This window comes from Hyaena hyaena, unplaced genomic scaffold (assembly GCF_003009895.1).
Source record: "Hyaena hyaena isolate Hyena2069 unplaced genomic scaffold, ASM300989v1 scaffold_204, whole genome shotgun sequence".
NCBI classification, from domain to species: Eukaryota; Metazoa; Chordata; class Mammalia; order Carnivora; family Hyaenidae; genus Hyaena; species Hyaena hyaena.
Genome location: NW_024080837.1, coordinates 1,314,226 through 1,335,001, shown reverse-complemented (window position 1 = coordinate 1,335,001; position 20,776 = coordinate 1,314,226). Strand labels below are relative to the sequence as shown.

Here is a 20,776-nt window from a genome sequence, read left to right as displayed (position 1 = left end):
TACTTCTTTTTTGATCTAATAGAAAGAATTCAAGAATCGATGCCTTGGTTTATCTAATAGTGACAAACTGGATGTTGTAGCAGTTGACAAAGATTTTGACAAGGATGGTTCAACCTCCCAATAAGAAGCCTGTCAAGTCAAAAATAAGGAGAATACTATTTTAACAATGAGTTCAGAACCTTAAAATCACAGATTTTCAAATTCAGAAAGTGAACTAATGTTCTGAGAATGGTCCTTGCAGCAAGGTAGAACTTACTGAAAGGATAAGAATCTTTCCATGGCAGACTTAGGAGCCAGATGATGCCAGAATCTGAAAGGCCAAGTTCCCTGGAAAAGACTATGAATACCCAGAGCAGAAAGAATGGAGAAGTTCTGTTTCAGTTTATAAGTAAAGAGCCCAGAGTTACTAAACTATCACATGGGAATTTAATACGTTGATATTTGTAATGACAAGTACAAGTCTTCTGAAAATCACCAATGTGTTTTCTAATGAGATGGCCTCACTTCTCTCCTAGAGAAAATCGAGTTATTGTCACATGCCACAGTGAGGAAGGGGTGGCTTTCTCTGGGTGCCCTTGTTCTTCCCTCCCTTGATGGCAGACCCACAGAGGATGCCTTGTGCCAACTGCACAGTGAACTCTTCTATAGTGAGTGCCACCACTGCTGTTTAGCAGACCCTGAAACAATCCTCCTTAATTTCTATTATTCCAACTTTAACCTTGACATTCTAGGACTACCTTGGCAATATGTGCCTCCATAAATGTCAGAGTCTGCACAGATCTTTTTTTTTGTTGTTGTTGTTAATGTTTATTTATTTTTGAGAGAGAGAGAGAGAGAGAGAGGCAGCAGGAGAGGCACAGAGAGACAAGGAGACACAGAATGTGAAGCAAGCTCCAGGCTCTGAGCTGTCAGTGCAGAGCCCTACTCAGAGCTCAAACTCATGGACTGGGAGATCATGACCTGAACAAGTCAGATGCTTAACTGACAGCCACCTGGGTTACCCTCTGTACCTGTCTCTATAGCCTTCTTTTGTGGCTGCAAGGATAGAGGAAATTTTGCACTTGCCAGGATGCAATTTGTCCACAAGTATTGGAACTTGTATTTCACATGATATTAAAACACCAGGGCTGCCTGTCAAAACTTGCCTGATCCAGGTGAAACCTACAAACAGTGTTTATGGTTGTACAGAGTGTCAAAAACTATGTTGAAGGATTGCCATGTGCCATGAAGGATGTGGACTTTCATTACTAGGGGCCATCAGTGTAGGTGACCTAGCCCACCCACAGGTAAACTGCCCGCTTATCTCCACCCACTCCTTATAAGCCACCAGAGGCTGTCACTCAATGCCCTGTGCCCTCAGATTCAAACCCTGCAGCTTTCCAGGAACACTTTGTATTTGGCTTGAGCTCTTCCTGAGCCTCCTGGCTTGGTGGCTCCAGGTTTGAAAAGGAAAGAAGTTCTACATTTAGGCAGCAGAATTTTCAACAACTTGATGTGCCGAGGAGTCAGTGTTCTATACTTTGCAGAAGTAAAGCCAAATCCCATGACCTTTATTGCCTATGCAAACAGCTCAGGGCACACTAGCTCTCTGTCTGCCAAGACATCCATTAAGTATGATATGAGAGGGAAATACACCCATTTACTTCCAACCAGATGTTTCAGTCCTGGCTCATAAGTTCCCTAAATAGGAAAGTGTGCTCTTTAAAATGTATGCTCCACTGTAGACCACCATTTTCAACATCAGCAATGATGCAATAGCTTTCACTTCTTTTCATTTTCATTTCTCATATTCTCCTTTCTCTCAGTCCCTCTGAGTTTTGCTCATGCCTGACCTCTTCTAAAATAAATATTTTATTCAAGAATATTATTTTGCACTACTTAATAAAACCAAGAAAAGCAACAAAATAAAGCTCAATGTTCCCTAATCTTTCTATCTTCATGATTTCTAGTCAACACCAACTGAAATGAGTTTTTTTTTTTTACTTTTAAATTTTTTAAATTTATTTTTGAGACAGAGAGAGACAGAGCATGAATGGGAGAGGGGAAGAGAGAGAGGGAGATACAGAATCCAAAGCAAACTCTAGACTGTCAGCACAGAGCCTGATGCGGGGCTCGAACCCACAAATCGTGAGATCATGACATGAGCTGAAGTTGGACACTTAACTGACTGGGTCACCCAGGTACCCCTGAAGTGATTTTTTAAAAACTGTGTTATTTAATTTTGAGACAGAGAGAGACAGAGCATGAGCAGAGAAGGGACAGAGAGAGAGGGAGACACAGTATCAGAAGCAGACTCCAGGCTCTGAACTGTCAGCACAGAGCCCAACATGGGACTCAAACTCATGAACTACAAGATCATGACCTGAGCTGGAAGTTGGACACTTAACCAACTGAGTCACCCAGGTGCCCCTGAAATTATTTTTTGAAAATATTTTAGGTGAAACTGGAATAAATGAAATAACCCTCCATTTAACAAAATGCCAGAATTGATAATGAAACTCTTTTGTGAGCAGGAACGAGTTGGAAATAAGAAAAAGCTATTGGCAGTGGTCTTCAAACTTTCTTGCTTGGGTAATCTTTAAAATAATTTGAAAAACTAAATACTTTCTTTCATTAATAAGTCAACATCAAACTCCCTTTAACCATAAATTTAACTGATAGCAAAGAATGCAATTTCTATGGTATTATATATAAAATAGATCACTTACCATTCTTTTAAATATTTCCAGTAAGATGCATTGAAATACCATACCTATCTGATATTCATCATCATCCACTTAAAAAATACAGGAATAAGGTATTTAACATCAATTTTATATTGTTGTTCACCTTGAACTTAGTATTTTATCCTCTTGGAATGCATTTTTAAACTTGAAAGTCTTTTGATCACTCCATCATAGTTCTATGAAAGAAAAAGTACCTTAAATTGAAATTTTTTCTTAGGGTTTTTTCCCCTAAGAGATTTTGATTTTTTTTTTCAGTTTTCAACACAATAATTAAAGCAAAATGGATGAAAATTATAGAAATATATTACAAAACTTTAGAAATAACTATCATATATGAAGAATGAAATGTATTGAAAAAAAAAAACCCTCTTAATGGACAGGGAGTTTTTTCTTTATTAGGTATGTGTGGGTGAATGTCACTTCTAGAATAATCTGGTACATTTCTACTCTTTAGATGAAATGTATTGTTTTCAAGAATAATGAAAAAAGATGGGGAGTTGAAGAAATTTTATAATAGCAGTCACACTCAGTTCTTTGAATTAACAAAAAAAAAGTTATTTGTAATGATATATCAGCTGATAACTTGATTAGGTCATGCCTTTATTTTGTTGAAAGCAAATTATTGGAAATATCTAGGTTTATGAAAGGATAATTATCTAGTCATCAGAGTCGCTTTTCCATACCACACATATGGCAGCATTTCCAATTATCTTTTTGATTAGTGCTCCTGAGGTTTTTATGATTTGGGACATGTGTCATAATAGTAAGTTTTCTGGTGGGTAATAGGTATGCTTTCTTCTCCTTAAAGTGAAAGAACAGTTATTACAAGGGAGATGAGGAAGGAGAAATTTTAAGAAACAGATTTTCCCTAAAAGATCAAGAAATTTATTTTCTTTGACGTACCATTGAAGGAGTACTCAGGAAAATGAACCCCTGGGAATATGACTATCCCAATTTTCAGGTCACTGAACTAGTATTCAAAATGAAATATAAAAAAAGGAATTACAAGAAATTAGGTTTTTCTTGTTTATAACTTGAACTTCATGCTTCAGGTGTAATATATTACATTGTACTTTTTTGATGATTCATGCTTTGGACTTAACCAGAAACGTATTAGAGTTTCTAAATGTTGCAATATTCCTTGGCAAAATTCTTAACATTGTGTTCCAGAAAACATAAAGTAGCAAAAGAATGCTTGGGTTGATTAAGATAGTATTAAAACCTTAGTCTGTTTCTTTAATGTCTTCACTGTCTGATATTCACAGGCTTCAAGGGCACAGGACCGCGCTGTGGTACTGACGGAGAGGAAAGTTCAACACTTGTTTTATGTGAAGAGTTGCCCATGGTAACCGAATTGATAGTGTCATTTCATTAAGTGTTGAGTTGTGCTCATGCTACAAAAATGCAGTTTTTATACAGCTTCTGTTAGGTACTGGTCTCCTGCTTCATCTAACTCCAAAGAGGAAAAGAGGATTTAATTAGGCAAGGGCACATATTTCTTTAAGGCTTTCTTCTTTCACTCAGATGCGAACTTAGTATAAAACCATTCAGACACTATTTTTTAAAATTTACTTTGCATTATTTTAATGATCAACATCAGAGCACCAAATAACTCATCATTTTAATCAGTCAACGTAGTCTTTAACTTCATTAATTGGAAAAAAGGAACTGTATGGGTGGGAATATTGGCGATGACTAAAACCTAAGATTTAAAAGAAAAAAATTTTTTGAAAGACCTTAAACTCACACACTTAACACTTATACCTAACACAAACCAATTTGTGAATATAATCATTTAATAGCTACAGTTAATAATAAAACCCCTATGTTTATAGCATAATAATTTGGGGGGCACCTGGATGGTTCAGTTGGTTAAGCATCCAGCTTCAGCTCAGGTGATGATCTCACAGTTTGAGAGTTCAAGTCCCACATCAGGCTGTGCGCTGGCAGTTCGGAGACTCGCACCTGCTTCAGATTCTGTGTCTCCATCTCTCTCTGCCCCTACCCTGCTCACACTCTGTCTCTCTCTCTCAAAAATAAATAAACATTTAAAAAAATTAAATAAAATAAAGCATAATAATTATGCAGTATGCTTTTTTCTCTAAAGGTATGTAACTATCCCATAAGAATTGTGGGGGGAAAATGATGATCACTAAAAATGCCTTTAACTGTTAGGATATAAAAGACCTAGAGTCCAGGAGGAAATATAAAGAATACTGAAATCTTGTTTGAAATGTTCGATGTACTCTGGTCTGTAAGCTTCTCTGGTCTAAACCCAGGATATCTTAGAATGAAGCAGCTAAGTAAACTTCCAAATTAGAACCTGCTGTTTCAGATCTCAGAATTGTCAAAATCTTTAGCCATGCAAATATCACATGAACAATTGCTTTTTGAAGAGCTAGAGTTACTTGGGTATAAAAATCTAAATTTAAATGTTATGGCAGAGGGGTCTTATGCTTCCTGCTGCTACCCATCCTCCAAAAAGCTGGCTAAACTCCATAAAACTAAACCAAACAAAAAGTTAGACTATTTTTTTAGACTCTCGTTTTAAAGTGGCCTTTTTAGGGTACTTGATTTGAGAGACAATTCTCTGTGGCTCTCTTGCAGTTCTGTATGTCTTCTGAGCAAAAGCACTGACTGTGTTCTGGGCTGTCTTTCTAAGAATGTTTGTATAACAAACAGCCTTCGAAGACAGACAGTGATAGGGTCTCCTGCAGAGATCAATCCATTAAATTAAAGATCATATCTTCCACAGAAGAAATAAGGCTGGCTTACCGTCTATTATAAAAGATTTGGGTTCCCCAGGCTTGGGGCTCCTTTTCTCAAAAATATCCCATTATGTGTGCAGGTGTTATTATCTCGTTCTCTTTGTGGTTAGCTTGTTTCCTCTTGTTAACTTGCAAGTGGGCTAAAATATCAGCCAGTTTACAGTTCTTGAGAGTTTGATTACTTGTGGCAATGGTATGATTTTTCTACAAAGATCTCTTATTACTAACCATTTACATCCAATGGATTCAATGGGATTGTTAAACCTGAGATAATCCATTGAAATATTTTTGTAAACTCTAATGTTAATTAAATAAGCAAAAACAAGTCCCAAATGCCAGGTTCAGATTTTCACATATTTCTCTTAAGAAAATTGTGAAGGAATTGACTTAGATCTTTTTTGTAAAGAGTCAAGTTTAAATATATGTAATTACTGGGGCGCCTGGATGGCTTAGTTGGTTAAGCGTCCGACTTTCGCTTAGGTCATGATCTCGCGGTTTGTGGGTTTGAGCCCCGCGTCGGGCTCTGTGCTGACTGCCAGCTCAGAGCCTGGAGCCTGTTTCAGTCTGTGACTCCCTCTCTCTCTGACCCTCCCCTGCTCACGCTGTCTCTCTCTCTCTCTCTCCTAGAAATAAATTTAAAAAAATTTAAAAATTAAAAAAAATGAATAAAAATAAATACATGTAATTACTAAATCAAGGTATGAAACATTATTCCATGACGTTGCTAATCTCAATCACTGTTTTCAAGGGAAGGGCTGGGTCTTAGATTTGAAGAAAACAATAGACATCTGGAAATGAATATTTTGTTTAACAGCACAATTTTTTAATGGCCTTAATTTTAGGAAACTTAAACCATGAAACTTCTTAGGTCATCAAATATTGGAGATGACCTTGCATCCTGAATTGAGTAGCTTTATTCAGATATAATTCTTGGTGAAATGTACACAGGATTCCATACACCATACTATTCATCTCTAATTCCCTATACGCTGACTCACATACCAGAGGAGATCAGGATGTATCAACCCCAGATTAGAGAGAGAGCTCCCCTTTAGTCACAGAAGCTGAGAGAGTTCCAGAAACACTTCTTTGACTCATACAACAAATATTTATTGCACCTCTGTTGTGGGCCAGGCCCTAGGTTAGGCTTGAGGAGACAACATGAACAAGACAGAGGATGTACACACAAAGAACGGATAGTCTAAATTCAACTTAGAAGAGAGGACTGGTGGGTGTTTTTCAACCTACATCACACCTTTCACCCAAGCTTCAGGACTTTCTATAAACCATGTCTGGTTTCCTAGGAAGCTCTCTTGACTGCATGTAATCCAGAATTAAAACATATTTTAAAGCCCAAATCTATTCATTTTAGTCTTGACCCAAGTGGAATAGTGTATAGAAGGGAGGTGACGAGGACCATGGCACCATAATTCAACATAGGGCCACGGAGCACTTCCTGTGTGTCCCGACATGGCTTCAGCAAAATGCCTGCTGAGGTCAGTGCTGGCATGATCAGAACTATCCAGATCTTGTCTGACATTTATTAGCATAATAACTACCTATATTGAGTCCACACTGCATACCAGGCACTGAACTAGGAATGCTTTATATAGATTGCTTCACTTAACCCCACAATTACACTGTGAAGCAGACAGTATTGCCCCATTTTCTTGATAAGGAAACTGAAACCTCAAGAGATGAATTGACTTGCCCAAAGTTCTACAGCCTGGAGTTGAGATTCGAGGTCAGGCAGTCAGATGTCAAAGCCTGGTCCGAATTCAAATACTCCGTGGTACAGCCTCAACAGGTTTTCTTGCCATTCTGCTATATCTTCACTCAAGTTCACATCCCCTCAAGGCCCCTTGACCTGTCATCATCCCCGCTTCAAACTCCCTGCTCCCAGATCTTCACACCACTTTCTTCATACAAGCTGGGGCCCAATGTCACCACCCCAGAAAGGCTTACATGCTCTTTCATTTATCCTTTCCATTATCTCTTTACTACTCTTACCTAAACATAGATTTGAGCATTTCTCTCCTCCTGACACTGTATTATATACATAGTCATTTCCTTGCTTATTGCCTGTCCCCATCACTGGGTTCTTGAGGGCAAGTCATGGACCACACTCACCCATCCCCGAATCGCCATGCCTGGCACTGTGCCCCATATGTCGTGGGTGAGCGATGCCCATATGCTGCCCAAGTGAGTGAAGTGATGAATCCCCACTGCTTTCTCCCTCTCCCTCCTCCTCTTGGTCCCCACAAGTTGCTTTCTTCCTGAAACTTCCTCCTATTTGGTAGAAGAGCTCACAGGAGGGAGTTTGGTGGCACATGTCACTCAGCCTGCAGTGTAGGTCCTGCTTGAATGGGTGAATACAAAGGTAGTTAAAAGATAACAGTCACAGTCTCATTACCGAACTTAGCATGTGACGTTGGACAAAATCCTTCCATCTGCCTTCATGAATAGATACTAATCATGAGATGGAAGAGGAGGTTAATTCATTAATTTATGAACATAGGAATGTTTGGATTTTAAAAAGCCCCAATTATTGTGAAAAACACAGCCACACACATTTTTCTGTGTTACGGTGGCTACTTTAAGGAGGGATCGGTCTCTATACAAATGAATTCCAATGAATTCATGAGATAATAATTTCACACCTTGGGCTCAGGTTCATCTGTGCTTTACTTCTGAACATGAGTAAAAGAGAAATCTTCATGTGGCTCTATGTGGTCATGGTGTCGGGAACCTCTGCTTCAACCCTGAGGTTTGAACCATGGATGGACAAATAGTCTGTAATTAGAAGGAGCTATGTGACGATCAGTACCACCCCAGAAGCACAGTAGAGGGTAAGGTTAAGATTTTGAACATATTTTAAAGCGAAAAATGAGGGATGGGATGTTGAATGTTAAATAAAAGTCTCTATATCCTGGTTTCTTTTGATGAAAGAGTTTTTGTATTAGTAACAGAAAAATGTAAGGGAGGGGCTCTTAACCTCTTTAGGCCATGAGCCCTTCAGCAAGCTGATGAAGACTATGGATTCCTTTGCTTTCTTTTTTTTTTAATTTTTTTTTTAATGTTTTATTTATTTCTAGGAGAGAGAGAGAGAGACAGCATGAGCAGGGGAGGGTCAGAGAGAGAGGGAGACACAGAATTGGAAACAGGCTCCAGGCTATGAGCTGGCTGTCAGCACAGAGCCTGACACGGGGCTTGAACCCACGAACCGCGAGATCATGACCTAAGCAAAAGTCAGACGCTTAACCGACTAAGCCACCCAGGTGCCCCTATGGATTCCTTTTCTTAATAAAAAATCAAATACATAAAATCAAATACATAAGATTACTCGGTATTGACCAAATTCATGCCCCTCTTGAATTCAGATTCTAGGGCAACTTTATTATTTTACAATTAGGGAAACAGAGGACCAGAAAATAAAATAAGGTAGGACATATACTTTAACCTAAAAATAGAAACACTGTTTTTGGCTGAGGAAACTATGTTGTGATCTAATACAATTAAAGAATGTTGTTCTAAGCCAATCCGTATTTAAGAAGATTTAATAAAATGGTTTAATCTTGTTCTCAATTTTACTTTAGAAAAGCAACTACTTTTTTCTTTATACACAAAGGATTTGCATCTATTACAAGCAATAAACTCTTTAAATGAAATACCTGGGTAATAATCACATCAGGTTAGTAAGTTTTATTATGCATTCAAGATCTGGTATGAAATCCTTGCTCCTAATAAAAATCTTCTTTAAACTCCAACTGGCTTGCACAGTGTATACTAATGCTCTAGAATACAATTTTGGTGATTGAATTGGAATTCCTAGGATATGTTTTCTTTAAAAAGGAAAGACTACAACATAATATACAGACATAAATGACTGACTCTTGGCAAGAAAAATAGGACAATTGCCAGATCTTCTAGAAAACTCTAGAAGAATCAGTAACTCCAAACCATGCATATGAAACAACCACTTGTTCTCTACAGAGGGGAAGATTTGGGATTCTGCCTCAGACTGCATGTCCCCAAGACTCATGTGTGAATATCCAGGTCTTTAGGCTTATTTCTTTTACTCAACATGCACTTATGTGGCACTCTCGGTGCCATTCTTCAAAGACTTTATTATGAGCTGATTTAATCTTAACAATGCTATGATTTAATGATTAATCATACCCATATTTATAAGTGATAAATATGAGGCACAGAGAAGTTAACTAACTTCCCTAAGGTTGCATAGCTGGCCAGTGGCAGAGTTGAGAGTCAACTCCAGGCAGTGCCCTACTCCAAAGTCCATGCTTTTTCTTTTCGTAGTAATTGAAGCCATATCTTGTTACCTACATGTCAACCTGGCTCAGTCCTTGGAACTGCAATTGTAAGCTAGAGAAACCGTGGGACAAAGGGTCATTTCTTTTCCCACACCCAAACCTCCTTCAACCATGAGATTCTGCATCTCATTAACAAAAGAACTCCCTTCTCTATACAGCAGCAAAAAGTAGAGATGTCCAAGACAAATCTGGGGCTACTTTTAAATACTCTGAGTCTGAAATTCCCAAATAATGCTTCATGACTTACCAAAGGAAAAGCCCTAAATGCCTCCCGCTAGCTATTTCCAAGCCCTTCGAACATCCCTATATCTTATCTGATGGGCAAAACTGGAAAGATTTTGGAAATATGCCCAAGTGATGGATTGTTCCACAAAAAGCCTCACGATGGTGGCTGACAGGGACAGCTCATGTGGTGCTTTGCCTGCCGTGGACAGCTTGATAACATGTAAAAACCACACTTTGAGATCTTTCGTACATTTGTATCTCATTTTAAAACTCCGTTTCCCCCTACTCCCTCTCTTAGAAACACAAATGTATTCTTTCATGGTTTTCAAACAGACTTATGCAGGGCTCACTTAAAGGAGGAAAAGGGGAAAAAATATGGGATGTCATTTCTTCTCTCAAAGACCTTATTCTAATAACTATGTTGAGTTAAGAAACCAAAACAAACATACTGAAGCAATACACTCCATTATTAAAGACTGTGGTGTTAACACACTTGTGACTTCCACTTACACCAAACTCAGCAGCATCCCAAACATTCACACGTGCTTCAACTCACTTGATGCTCACTATACCCTGGGAGATAGAATAAGGGTTATTGTGCACAATTCATAGCTTCGAAGCAGCTTCAGAGAAGATAAAGGACTTAAAGATCATGCAGCCAGGAGGTACAAAAGCTGGAATTAGAGGAACCCAGCTTTTCTGATTTTAAATTCAGGCTCTTTGTAGCCCAGAACCAGACCACTCTGCACTGGAAATACTTTGCAGTTCATACAAGGACATCTAAGAAACTGAGTGAATTCATAAAGGCGGCAAGGCTTTCACTAAGCTCTAAAGATAGGAGGGATCTCGATAGAGGACATGGGGATGGAAAAGGGGCCATAAGAAAGGCCTGTGTCTCTTGACCAAGGTGTGGAGCTATGGAGATACAGCAGCACCGAGAGGTAAGGCACGGCCTCATTGCACAAGGGCAGGGGCTCCCCTCACTTTGCTGTCCATAAGGAATCTGCATGTGCTTCTGTATGGGGGACATTCCCTGGTCTCAGGAAGAAACGAATTCAGCACTGAGCTTCTTGCATTGGGCAGATGGTGAAGCATCAAAGTGGAAAAATCCCGTACTCATTAGGAAAAAAAGAACTAGAGGTCATATGACATGATAGAACTCAAGAAAAGTGAGAGTCATCAGCTGCAGGGAGATAATGAACGTTCCTGAGAAAATAGATGTGGAGGCTTTTATAATACATTAGCAAAAGAGCATTTTTCTGTTTGTTTCATAGCTAAAGAAACAAAATCCACGAGACATTAACGTTAATGACCTCACCTCTTTTTTAGAAGTTGATGGAATGGAAGCTAGTCATTCATTTTAACAATTAACTTTTCAATGAAAAGAAATAAATATCACAGCAGTTGAAGACAGAATTCAGGACCCTTGACCTTCTGGGGTATTTTTTGCCATATTCACACTTTTTCTTTCTAAGGCCAGAGTTTATTACTATGACGGTTTTGTAGTGCATGGATTTAGTTGAGCTGGAACTACGTTTCCCAGAATTCCCTCCCCTGTGTAGTTTTGGTGAGGGTTGGCCAGAAGAGAAATTGGCACGAGGCTTGGAAGGTCAAACTGATACATCAAAGCCTGTGCTGAGTCCTAGATATCACCTGTGCTGTGACTGGCTACCTTTCCTTGCTGGTCGCAGGGACTAGCCAGTGCCACCCGGTCTCCTCCTCCAGCCTCTCTTGCTGCTGTCAGAGCCCTACGGAGAAGGACACCTATTTTTCTGTAAGTGGCCAACCTCATCAGAGTTGATGTGGTGACAGATGTGGGCTCCAGTTTCTTCTCAAGGATTCCAGTTTGTCATGGCTTTGAATCCATCTTTTCTTCCCTGGGCCCTGCAGACCTGCAGAGACTGATGAGTGGCTTTCTCCTTTCCCTCTCACTGTCCCCTTTCAGACCTTTGCTTTCTCAGTGTCTCCCACAACTGTGTGAGGGGCAACCCTTGTGACAAGTTCCTTGTCCCCTATTACTTACAGTGGTTCTGCTTCCCGACAGAATTGCTCACACTCCCTCACTATCTAGGCCTTTCTATACCCAGGCTCCCTTTAATTGACTGTACTTTGCATCTCCCACTTATTCTCAAGGGCCCATTAGCTATCAGAAAAGGGTGATGAAATTTTAAAGTGCATCTTAGTATTTTTAAATAGTCATCATGATGGACCAAGAACCAATAATTAAGTACTGGCTACACGGAGATTTAGGGACACCATCTACTGGTTTCCGGTACCTGATCCTGGAAGCCTTTGCAGCACCCAGAACTACTCAGTCACCAAACAAGAGAGAAACTCCTATCTTATTGAATTCACTGTTATTTTAGTCTTTGTTATGGCCAAGTTTGAAATCTAACCAAATAGCCATTAAATATTATCTTAATCAAGTTCAGTCATTCAAGTAAGTGCACACCAAAAATGATAATGGTGTATTCTTATCATAACCCTCCCTCTCTTTTTTTTTTTTTTTTAATATTTTTATTTATTTCTAGGAGAGAGAGAGAGAGACAGCGCGAGCAGGGGAGGGTCAGAGAGAGAGGGAGGCACAGACTGAAACAGGCTCCAGGCTCTGAGCTGGCAGTCAGCACAGAGCCCGACGCGGGGTCTGAACCCACGAACCGCGAGATCATGACCTAAGCGAAAGTCGGACGCTTAACTGACTAAGCCACCCAGGCGCCCCAACCCTCCCTCTCTCTTATCCTGTAGTTCAGCCTTATAAATGTACACGCTCGCTTACCTAACAGAGCTTCAGAAAAAGAGAGACTGTCTCTATCTTGCATAAAATGCAGAGTGGTGCATTTAATAGCCTCATGTGATAGCCAGTCATACACTCTTTCTATTCATTCTTACTTCTAAAGTATCTTCATGGAGGACTGAACTAAAAGTAATTAACATTTATTTTCAAGACCAACAGAGGGCTGTCTATTCTTGTCTTGGACTAGGATTAACATTGAATTTCAGAAGACAAGGGGCATTTTCTTTTTCTTTTTTTTCAATGCCTATCAATTAAAAAAATTTTTTTTAATGTTTTATTTCTGAGAGAGAGAGAGAGAGAGACAGTGTGAGCAAGAGAGGGTCAGAGAGAGAGGGAGACACAAAATCTCACAAAAACAGGCTCCAGGCTCTGAGCTAGCTGTCAGCACAGAGCCTGATGCCGGGCTCGAACCCACGAACTGTGAGATCATGACCTGAGGCGAAGTTGGACGCTTAACTGACTGAGCCATCCAGGCGCCCCAATGCTTATTAATTTTTGAGAAAGAGAGACAGAGCATGAGCAGGGGAGGGGCAGAAAGAGAGGGAGGCACAGTATCTGAAGCAGGCTCCAGGCTCTGAGCTGTCAGCACAAAGACTGATGCAGGGCTTGAATTCACAAGCTGTGAGATCATGACCTGAGCCGAAGTTGGACGCTTAACCGACTGAGCCACCCAGGGACCCCAAGAGGTATTTTCAATTATTTGAGCAAGTCACTTAGTCCACCTCTGTGAGACAAAATACCATCATTTGTAAAATTTGGTGAATATTCTTTCTTCACAGGCTTATTCTGAAGGTAAAATGAAATACTGCAAAGTATGTAAAACCTTCTTAGCACAGTATTTGACATAATTCAATAAATATTAGTTGAATCTACAGCATAAATTATATTTAAAATGAATTAGTAGAGAATGCTATTTAAAGAACACTAAAAGGTAAATAACAATCAACCCCCACTAATTTCTTCCAAAATCAAATTGAGTTTTCTGAAAAAGGGAATTCTTGTTCTAACACAACAATATATCAAATGATAAGTCAGTGACTGAGAATTTGCTGCATTTTTCAAAGTTACCCAAAAACTAAAGAGAGGAGGGGAGTATGAGCTTAGGAAGACTCTGACCATGAGTACGTGGGTTCTGGAAGTTTAAGACCAATGTCTGACGTAATATGTGCCATGTCATAATCTCGTTAACCTGAAAGTATCTCTGACTTAAAGCAAAGAAAGCATCCCTTTTGCTCGCTTTTCCTTAGATTCTTAGTTGCTTCTTGATATTTCAAAAGATTGGATTAAGAAAACTGATGTAAAGAATATTTTTAGTTTTATGAAGAATGTATAGGAAACAAAGATGTCGGCAAAGAAGACAATACCACCTGAAATCTATCATATGAGCAAAGCTTATTGTACTTATTAGTAGGGAAAAGTTCACAAAGAAGCGAGTTGTTCCTTGGTGCAAGATAAGACTTGTAGGTTGCCCTTCTGGTAGACTTCAAAGAGTTTCTGAAAACAAAAGTATAAGATGCTCTCTCAAATTTCATTAGCTTTTTGTATCTGAGTAACCAGAGAAGTATTGTCTGGATCACATGCATGTCTCCCTAAAATTCATATGTTAAAATCCTAATTCCCAATGGGATAGCATTTGTAGGTAGGGGCTTTAGGAGGTAATTAGGTCATCAGAGTGGAGCCGTGAGAAAGCTAGCTAGTTCTGTGTGTGTGTGTGTGTGTGTGTGTGTGTGTGTGTGTCTCTGTTTCTGTCTGTCTGTCTGTCTCTCTCTCTCTCTTTCCATCCCTCTGCCATGTGAGGATACACTAAGAAGGTGGTGGCCAACTACAAACCAGGAGGGGGACCCTCACCAACCACCAAATCTACCAGCACCTTGATCTTGGACTTGCCAGCCTCCAGACTATGAGGAATAAATGTTTGTTGTCTAAGCCATCCAGTCTTTGGTGATTTGTTGTAGCAACCCAAACTAACTAAGATAAGTGTTTCACAGGTACACACCCAAGGTGCCTGAATCCTGAAATAATAGAAGAAACCTGTTTCCAGGAAACTGTTCATTAATAATATTTGTCATTGTTAAATCTTAACAAGGAGGGCCAGGGTTCAGAAACAAGTCAGAGAGGTCAGAGGCTGATGGTATTGTAAAATTTACTCTTATTTGTCCATGCACAGTCCCTTATAAGGAAATCCATCTACTCATAGTTCCAGAGGAAGGGCCAGCTCTGGTCATCCATGGTTTGGACCCTGTGGCCTAGAGGTGTCCCTGAACAACAACTTATGACTCTGCCTCACAAAAAAACAGAGTCCATCATATTCCTTCTCTTACTCTGGAATTTGTAAAAATCAGTATCTAGAGACTGATCTCACTTAGATGTGGGAGTAGACTGCAGAGTGAGGAAACGGAGGAGCTGTAGAGGCCATATCATGTGCAAATCTAATTATGAATTAACTGAGATTAAGGAGGCCAAACGTGCTGATTGCTGACCAGAAAGCAGCAAACACAGGAACTATAGCTCAGTTAACTCAGGTATAACCTCCTTCAAGACAGGAACAGGGTCTGTTTTGTTCATTACTATTTTCCCAACATCTAGCATAGTTCTTTGTTATTAAAAAGTGGGTCACTTGATACATATCACCTGAAAGAATAGCTAATGGCTTAACAGTAGATCACCAGAGAAAGCCCTAAAGTGACTTTCTTTCTAGAAACATTGTCAGATCCTGGCACCAGAAACCTAAATTTGTCCATGAGATGCCTTCTCCTTCAACATAACCAATGTCTTCTCATGTTCTTAAGCTCCAATATTTCCTTTCATCTGAGCAACTCTGTTTGGTCCTTGATCCTTGTAAATAACAACAGGAAAACTTGGTGGGAGAGAGGAAGAAAGGAAGGGGGAAAGAGGGAAAGAATGGGGGAGAGGGAGAGATGAAGGAGCTGACGGTGGTAGAGAGACTACCTTATACTACTCTAAAGAGAGGTTTAGATTTTGTGGGTGAGGCTAAAAGTCAAGGAACTGCAACAAACAACCTGTTCTAGAGAACTCAAGAGAGTTTGCTCAAGGGAAGTGTTTAAACTTTGTCACTTGGAGTAGACCAGCTATATAAAATAAAACTACCATGTAGCTATCTCCCTGTAAATTGTTTCTATTGTATTGAATGTGAGTAACTTGACTCCCATTCTTTTGCCTAATGAGTGAAGTGCTCAGGGAGGTTACTCTGGTGATAAAAGATATAGTACTTAAAGAAATAATTCACCCTCCTTCCCAACTCCTTTTTCCCTGTTCTTATTTATTACTGAATGCATCCAGTGTCTTTAAGAAAATCTAAAACCTTGATTTTTTCTTCCATTTACAAAGACACTCAGGAATGATATGGGAAAAATGTTATTCCGGTAAACTACTTTCATAAAACAATATATTCTCTTGCACAATACACATCTTTTGAGGTCTGGTTTATCCCCAATCAATTGCTGTTAAATTATCCTCCTGTGACAGATAATGGTAAACTAATCCTTCTGTTGAATACCAGCCCTGCACATTTCACAAGAGAGGTATGAGCCAAGCATAGTTTCCACATGAGTAGAAATGTCAGGTGGCCAATATTGTCCCCATCTTACTTCTAGTAGGCTTATGTATACGGTACCACAGCCATAAGATGTTCTGATGGTCAATGGCAATATGTTAGCATTCATCAGGGGAAAGGAGACGGAATAAAAAAATAAAATACTTACTTGGTCCCAGACCAACGGAAAAAGCAGCAACGTAAACGAGCAAGCTGGCTAAGGAAAGCCATTTCAAGAAAGCTGGGACGTCCACAGGATCTGTGACTATCTGGTATTCAGCTTGGCTTGGTCCAGCATTAGGTAAAGGTGTCATCTCTCTCTTATCCATGTCATTTTTCATGGGCATTAGGGAGCTTCTGCTGTGGGAAGTGATCCCCTTAAAGAGCTCTCTAAGAGTATCATCAGTGGCTGACAGATTTCCTGGCCCATAAAACACAGACTCATCCAATGATTGGTTGATAGGGCTATGGCTTCTGCAGATGTTGGTGAAGTTCATGGGGATGTTGAGATTCACAATGCCCATAGTCATCAATGAAGCTGCCATCACAGAGGAGCCGATACAAAGGAAGGTTTTGCTCCCAACGTGGTCTACAAGAAGAGTGGCAGGGACAGTGCTGATGACCTTGACAACCCCAACCCCCGTGGAGGCGAGGCTAGCTGCCTCATTGCTTTGGAAGCCAACGGACTTCAAAACAGTTGACGCATAGAATAATATGTTTGGCTGACCCGTGACTTGCACAAAAAATACTAATGTTAGGCCTATCATTATCCGGGTCCTCATGTTGTCTTTGGAGCGAAACAGATCCCAGAAACTATATTGATATTCATCTTTCAGGGAAGATTTTATCCCAGTGAGTTCCTCGGTTGTATCTGAGATGGCTCTCAACCTTCGGAGAACCTTGCTAGCAGCTTCCTCGTGTCCTTTCATCACCAGAAACCGGGGACTTGGCGGCAGAAAATACATCGCAATTGCCTGCAAAATTCCCAAGGGAATGACAAGGCCAAACATGTACTTCCAGCCATGGGAAACATTGGCAAATGCATAATTTGAAATGTAGGCAAAAAGGATCCCTATGACAATCATCAGCTCATTCAGTGACACAAGAAGACCTCTTCTGTGTTGTGGAGCAATTTCTGCGATGTAAACACATGTGGCAATCGAAGAGAGTGAAATGGAAACCCCTATGGCAATGCGCCCCACTATGAGGACCGTGTAAGATAACCTGAGTATCAAGACTAGGCTTCCGAGTCCAAGTAGGCACGATGACAAGATGATAGCAGCCCTTCTTCCATACCTGTCAATCAGGACCCCTCCAGTGAGAGAGGCAAGCAAGGCCCCCATGAGGAGGGAGCTCACTACCATTTCCTGCTCATGGCAGGTTAGGGCTAATAAGGTTCTTATCTGAAGAAGAGCTCCAGAGATGAGCCCAAGTTCATAACCCACCAGGAGGCCACTGACAGCAGCAGTGACAGATGACAGGAGAGTAAACATGCCGCAACCTGTAGGCAGAGAGGAGAGACACAGAAGTCAGTTCTGTACTGTCAGTTTAAACATTTTATGTCTGAATGGAGACTCAACCTTATATACGTTAGCTCTTCAGAGCACTGAGTATACGCACACACATCAATATAGTAAAGTAATATATTAACAAAAATGACTAGCTATAAATGGAAATGTCCTTTTTCTTTCATTTTGGGGAGGAGCGAGGTGGAGACACTTAGGAAGTCATTTCCTTCTATTTGTGATGCCGCTGTTGTTTTTCAGTGACCAGCAGACAGCTACGCAAGATAAGCAGATGATAGATGATGAAGGCTAAACAAACAAGAACAACACCATTTGGTTCCTGCTTCGGCGTTGGATCAGAAATTCAGACAGCCCGGTTCCTCGGGCCCCACGGCAGGCGGTTCTCTAAAGGGAAATCTCCGAGGCAGAATAGAAAGGGTAGAAGCCTCCAGAAGTGCTACAGGCTTCCTTCCCCTTGTGTAACCTGGGGGGAAAACAAACCACAGCCTCCAGGAAACCTGCCATCATGTCTCCTTGGTCACATCCGGCCACAGTTGGCTCTTGCTAAAACATATGAGGGTATTGTGTGTGTGTGTGTGTGTGTGTGTGCACACGCACGTGTGCACCTGCTCGCACCTTAACAGAGTTAAGGTTGTATCAGAAAGAAGGAAGAAAGAAACGGATGCACGAGAGGGAACTAACATCATTACCTGCTGTGATAAGGAGGAACTTACTAGAACTTGGGGGAAGAAGAACAAAAGGGACTGACTTCATCTTGTTTTGTTATTTTAATGGTAAAAACTGAGGAAAAATGGCAAAATGTTAACAGTCATTACTTTTCAGAAGAAAGTAGCGGGTGTTTATTATATTGGTATATCTGTAATTTGTCAAAGCAGGAACAAAACAAAAGAAAAGTAACCGAAGGAAGCACAGGGAAGAGCATTGCAGGCACAGGAAACAAGTTTGCAACTGAAAGGCGTGACACAGGAAAGCAAGTTTTGGAACTGTTAGGCAGCTAGTACATCAAATGTGGGGTTTAACACCAGCTTGGAAAGGTAAATAGGATACAGTAAATTGGGGTAGATACAGAGGGCACAAGTCAAACAGAGTATTGCAAGTCACAGTGACACCTTTTATTTATTTGTTTGTTTGCTTGTTTGTTTAATATTTACTTATTTGGGGGGAGAGTGTAAGCAGGGGAAGGGCAGATAAAGGGGACAGAGCATCTGAAGTGGGCTCTGTGCTGACAGGGAGCCCAGGGAGCCCAATGTGGGGCTCAAACTCACAAACTGCATGATCATGACCTGAATTGAAGTTGGGTACTCAACCGACTGAGCCACCCGGGTGCCCCACAGTGACACGTTTTATTGTTTCATAAGTATAACGGGGCCAGTGCACACTGAATGGTATGGGTGACTGACACCAAACTTATTACTGCTGGGTACAGACTAGTTCTTCCAGAAGCAAGACTGGTAACAGAGAAAAGCATGTTGCCTTAGAGTTGACAAGAGATGATAGTAGCTGGGATGTTCAGAGTAGACCTGGGGACAAGTAGAAAGATTCAAGAGTTAATTTGGAGATAGGTCCCTTGGTGGCCCAGTCAGTTGAGCATCCAATTCATGATTTTGGCTCAGGCCATGATCCCAGGGTCATGGGATAGAGCCCTGCATCAGACTCTGCACTGAGCGTGAAGCCTGCTTAAGATTCTCTCTCTCTCTCTCTCTCTCTCTCTCTCTCTCTCTTTCTCTTCCACTCTGCACCCTTCCCCAGCTCACATATGATGTCTCTCTCTAAATTAAAAAAAAAAAAAGAGTTAATTTGGAGGTAAAAACAACTATACTTGCTCGTGAATTGGGAGTTAGAAGGGGAAGGGGTAGGTCAGAGCCCAAGATGGCTTCATGGTTTGACCTGTTGGTTGGGTGATTTTATAATGTTCAATACCCTGTGTACAGATATGTATATGGGATTCAGCAGCATGTATTTGGGATTTAAAAGCATGGGAATGAATAAGATCATGTAGGGAGGTGAACAGAGGAGCAGAAGCAGCAGGAGTAGGCCTGGGACCTAGGGAATGCCAACATTTAGAACAGAGACAACAGCAAAAGGAGGTGGAGAAGGAACAGCACTAAGATGTGTACAGAATGGACCAGAAACGAGTGTGGGCACACGATTATCACAGTGAGCAAGGGCTATTTCAGCCTGCCATTGCAGGGGGAGGGAGGTGATTTAAAAATGCTGTCCAGCTCCAGGAAGAGAAGCAGATCAAATAAAGTTGGTTTGAACCTCTTCCCAACAGAAATACCCAAGGTATTTTACATCTCCAGGATCCTGGGACATAGATGACTTCGAAAAATAAATCTAAAAAGGACTGAACACTTTGATGGAGGAGCAAATAAAAATGCAAAAATCCACAATAAAATAAAACTAATTCATGGGCATAGTGAATACAAACCATTAAACTGAAATCAAATTAGCAATTTGTCCAGCTATGTAGAAAATAAATATTTGCCCCCAAGAAACCCAACATTCTGGTGATATCTCTATTATCTGTTATTTATTATGCAGTGCTTTAATTTTTACAACACTTTTGCAAAAAGACTTTAAAGTAGTCTCTTAGAGGGGTACCTGGGTGGGTCAGTTGGTTAAGCATATGACTCAATTTCAGCTTAGTTCATGGTCTCATGGTTCATGAGTTCCAGCCCTACATCAGGCTCTCCTCCTCTGTCTCTGCCCCTGGCCCACTCTCTCCCCCTCTATCAAAATAAATAAAGAAACGAACAAACATTAAAAAAAATAAAGTACTCCTTTGTAGAATCATTCATGTGCTGAATCTCCACATATTTTCCCCCCTGTGATTTTGAAATGCTCAGCAAC

At 40.4% G+C, this 20,776-nt stretch overlaps 1 protein-coding gene across 4 annotated transcripts in view; it reads right to left on the bottom strand.

The window, feature by feature from the left end:
• Positions 1-20,776, bottom strand: part of SLC2A12 (solute carrier family 2 member 12) — a 58,363-nt gene that overhangs the window by 20,641 nt on the left and 16,946 nt on the right. For 3 of the 4 annotated variants that reach the window (XM_039242026.1, XM_039242027.1, XM_039242029.1), the window contains exon 2: positions 16,567-17,898. In XM_039242026.1, the coding sequence (XP_039097957.1) occupies positions 16,567-17,898 (1,332 nt within the window). Of the gene's footprint in view, positions 1-3,738; positions 4,429-16,566; positions 17,899-20,776 lie in introns of those variants that run through there. The other variant, XM_039242028.1, reaches the window with a different exon arrangement.